At 61.6% G+C, this 3,942-nt stretch overlaps 1 protein-coding gene across 2 annotated transcripts; it reads left to right on the top strand.

Moving 5' to 3' along the window:
• The first annotated feature begins 1,116 nt into the window (after window positions 1-1,116).
• On the top strand, window positions 1,117-3,588 carry PHETA1 (PH domain containing endocytic trafficking adaptor 1). 2 transcript variants are annotated; one of them, XM_039561410.1, is made up of 2 exons: window positions 1,117-1,248; window positions 1,752-3,588. In XM_039561410.1, the coding sequence occupies exon 2, from the start codon at window positions 1,763-1,765 to the stop codon at window positions 2,540-2,542; it is 780 nt and encodes a 259-aa protein (XP_039417344.1). In that variant the 5' UTR covers window positions 1,117-1,248; window positions 1,752-1,762; the 3' UTR covers window positions 2,543-3,588. The 2 variants fall into 2 exon arrangements, with proteins under 2 accessions (XP_039417344.1, XP_039417345.1); XM_039561411.1 differs by having other exon boundaries at window positions 1,117-1,259.
• Window positions 3,589-3,942: the final 354 nt, after the last annotated feature.

Below are 3,942 nucleotides of genomic sequence, written 5' to 3'. Positions count from 1 at the left end.
ACTTCCCACCAGCGACCTTCAACAGAGCTGCTCTGCTCAGGAGGGAAGATAAAGCCCAGATGGTTTTAGTGCTGCTTTGAATCCTTTTTTATAGCCTGAAAGTGAAAGTCTGGAGGTGATAGAGAAAACCCTCGGTGAACTGAAAACCTCTGACACAAGCAGAAAATTGCCAAGTCCTGAGCAGCTGTGCAGGGAACTGGGGGCCTCTACGGGCAGGGAGTGGACTACAACCTATGGCAGAGGTTAGGGACAGCAGGATTTCTGCGATGGGAACCTCTAAAGTGGTCGCCAGTGCCTTGATTGCTAAAGTACACGCATGGCTGTGGAGCAGAGCAGGGGGATGAAGAAACTGGAGGAAAGGGACAGAGATAAGGAGAGCAAATCCTTGACGCCGGTATTTGCTGTGGCATGGTGAGGACAGCGGCACTGCCAGGGTGGTCCTGTGAGCCTGGAAGGCCAGCCAAGAGCAGAAGTCAGACTGGAGGCTTGTCCCCACTCAACTCCTTCCGTCCCTCTGCACTGAGACCGTCCCACACTTGGCTGTGGCCCAAGGATATGGCTGCAAGGTCAGGAGAGCAGCCAGGACTTGCAGCCTGGTCCCCTGCAGCATCTCCTACCCACTCAGGACCAGCTATGTCCTGCCACCAACCCTCTTTGTGGGGCTTGTGTTGTCCACCTTATCCACCAACCTCTGTCCGTTCCCTGCCAGATGCTCCCAGAATCCCGAATCCTTTGCCTCCAAAATGTGATCAAAAATTCAACGTTGTGCAGCCACTTTCAGCACTACATTCCTGGGTTTCCCACACATGAGTACGTCCATGTGCACATCCCTGTGTACATCCATACATTCATCCCGGGATGTGCACTTCCCCTGCATCCTCCAACGCGTGTCCTCATCTCTCCCCCCATTCCCCCCTCGCTCTTCCCGGTTCTGCCTGGCCCTCAGTCCCGGTGCCCGGAGCTGTGACCTGCCGCGGGCTTTGGGCCGAGCCAGGAGCTCCCAGCTCCGGGGCCGAGCTCCGGAGCGCTTTTCCAGCTCCTCCCTCCCGGCCGCGGCCGCGGGGATGGGCGGTGGCGGAGGCGGGCGGGAGCAGCGCTCCGCCCGCGGGGCCGGGCCGGGCCGGGGCGGTGTGAGCCGAGGACAAAGGTGACCGTGCAGGAGCGGGGCCCCAAAGCCCCCTCACACCATCCGACCCCGGATCCAGCGCTCCCGCGGCCACCACGGCCACGAGCGTGTCCTTGATGAAGGTAGAGTCCAGGTGGGTGGGAAGCCTGGGACGGCGAGGCCACCAGCGATTAGGGGACAAGAGGAGCGGTGGCCTTGCCCGGGTGGCAGGGTTTGTGGCCACGGTTCTCTGGAGCGGCAGCCGGATCCACGGAGCCGGCCAAAACCCTCCCTGTGCGCCGTGGGGAGGAGCGGCGCGACACGGAAAACACGGCGCCGGCGGGAAGGTCACCTGTGCCAGGTGACGTGGGGCACCGGATAAGCCCTGCCTGGGGCTCCTCAGTGGGAAAACACTTTGCTGGGGAGGGGAACCTCGTCCCCAGCGAGCCCTGGGGAACCACAGGCCACCCGGCATCCGCTGGACTCAGCACCTTGTCTGGGAGCGGGCTTATCCCAACTATCCCGGCGTTGTTTATTCACCGGCTCCATTTCCTGGGCGCCAGCGCTGCTGCCAGCAGGAACAAAAAGCCGATGGTTCATTTCCATGCAATTAACGCGCAGCGCTGAGCACCCTCTGTCCCCGCAGGGCGCGGAGCCATGAAGCTGAACGAGCGGAGCTTGGCCTTCTACGCCACCTGCGACTCCCCGGCCGACAACGCCGGCTTCCTCTACAAGCGTGGCGAGCGGCACACGGCCTATCACCGCCGCTGGTTCGTGCTCAAGGGCAACATGCTCTTCTACTTCGAGGAACGGGACAGCCGGGAGCCGGTGGGCGTCATCGTGCTAGAGGGCTGCAACGTGGAGCTCTGCGATTCAGCCGAGGGGTTCACCTTCGCCATCCGCTTCGGTGGCACCAAGTCCCGCACCTACGTGCTGGCAGCGGAGAGCCAGGCGGCCATGGAGTCATGGGTGAAGTCGCTGTCCCGAGCCAGCTTTGACTACATGCGGCTGGTGGTGCGGGAGCTGGAGAAGCAGCTGCAGGAAATGCGCCAGGGTCTGGCTGGGGGATGTGGAGGCTCCCAGGAGCCTCCCGGCCCCTGGAAGCCGAAGCCGTCGGGGCTGGAGCAGTCCCGGGAGCGGCTGCCGACTCTGCCTGCCATCCTGCCGAAGGAGAACGGCTGTGCGGTGTGGAACAACGTGCTGGGAGCGGACCAGGCACCTGACACCTCTGGCTGTGGTGGGCACGACGAGGAGGAGAACCCGCGGCCGCCGCCGCTGCCGCCGCGCAGGCGGGTGTCGAACGGCGAGGCTGCGAGCGCCGGGGCGGCTGTGGCGGAGAGCCCGTCCACCTTCTGCCGGCTCCACGAGCAGTACAGCCGGGAGATGGCCCGGCTGCGGCAGGACTGGCAGCAGAGGCAGCGTGGCCCCCAGCCCTGAGTGGTGGCGGAGGCCTGGGAACCTAGCAGGACCAGGGGCAGCGTGGATGTGGTCATCCTTGGTGCTGGCCCAGTCCCCTCCTCACCCCAGGGTGTGCAGACCTGGCCGAGGTGGTGATGGACACCTGCTGGTGGTGCCAACGAGGGCTCGGCACCAAGGGACACCAGTGGTGCTCTGTGATGGTGAAACGGGCACCACAAGGCTGCACCCTCCAGCCGTGCCCCCATGTGGGTGTGGGGTGCTCCACTCAGCACAAGCGAACTACAAACCGCTCACTCACTGAGGCCTCCTGGGAATCGACCGCTGCTCTGGCTCTGCTGGGGCCTCTTGATGCTTTTACAGTGGGATCACGCATTGACAACTCTTGGAGGAGGATTTTGATGGGATCTCGCCTGCCTGAGTGCCTGTGTGGGTGTTCCACAATGGAGAGCCTGCTACCGACTTCCCCTCCTGGCCTGGCACAAGGCTGAGGTTGGCTGAGCTCTGACAGATCCCTCTGCTCCAGCAGGATGTGGTTTGTAATGAAAATATCAGTGACTGCAGCCCTTCCTTAACATCAGCAGCAGCTCCGCACGCCTCGGGGAGGGGAGCTGGTGACACCCAGCCCCAGGCATTACACAGGGAGCAATTGCTGCTTGCAGCCTGGATGGTGAATTTGGGGGGGGGGTCAGACCCAGGGGGAATGCAGCAGCTGTGGGCACTGCCTTACTGGTGGATATTTTGGGACAGCACGTCATCCCCATGCCAGCTCACTAAGGGGAAGCATCGCTTGTGGTGGCAAATGGGAACATGTGTGTCAGCAGCAGAGCGTGAGGAATGATTCGTGTGCCAAACCGGAGCAAAGCTGTGTCTCATGCCTGTGTTTGTCTCTTATTTCCCCAACAGACACTCAAGCTGCTGGTCCAAAGGTGGGGTGACCCACCCCAGAGCAGAGGGAGCACTCAGGGTGCCCTGGCTTAGGGTTGGGTGACTCCAGCTCCCTTTGCTCCTTTGGGACAGACACAAGATTTTTCTACAATAAAAGTTGTTTCAGAAATTCCCTCCCATCCATGGTCCTTGTTTGTGCCTTTAAGCCCCCTTGGGGAGGGGGGTCCAGGTGGGAATACTTGATTTTAGTCCTCCTCCTGTCCCCACCACATCTGTGGGGTTGGTCAGGAACCGTCACGTGAGGGGGACGTGGTCAATGCCAGGGTCTTGCAGAGCCCCACGTTCTGCCTGCAGGGATGGGATGAGATGGGATAGTGTCACCCTGGGAGCATCAGGACACCCAGTGCCAGGGTGGTCCCATGGCAGGGACGGATCTTAACCAGGACAAAATATCTGTCCCCTTATCAGAGCCAGTGTTGGTGCTACAAAGGGACCAGGGACTCTGCCCTTGTGAAAGTGGCCAGCATGTCCCC

The sequence above is a fragment of the Corvus cornix genome, chromosome 15 (assembly GCF_000738735.6).
Source record: "Corvus cornix cornix isolate S_Up_H32 chromosome 15, ASM73873v5, whole genome shotgun sequence".
Taxonomy (NCBI): Eukaryota; Metazoa; Chordata; class Aves; order Passeriformes; family Corvidae; genus Corvus; species Corvus cornix.
This window is presented reverse-complemented; position numbering and strand designations above follow the sequence as displayed.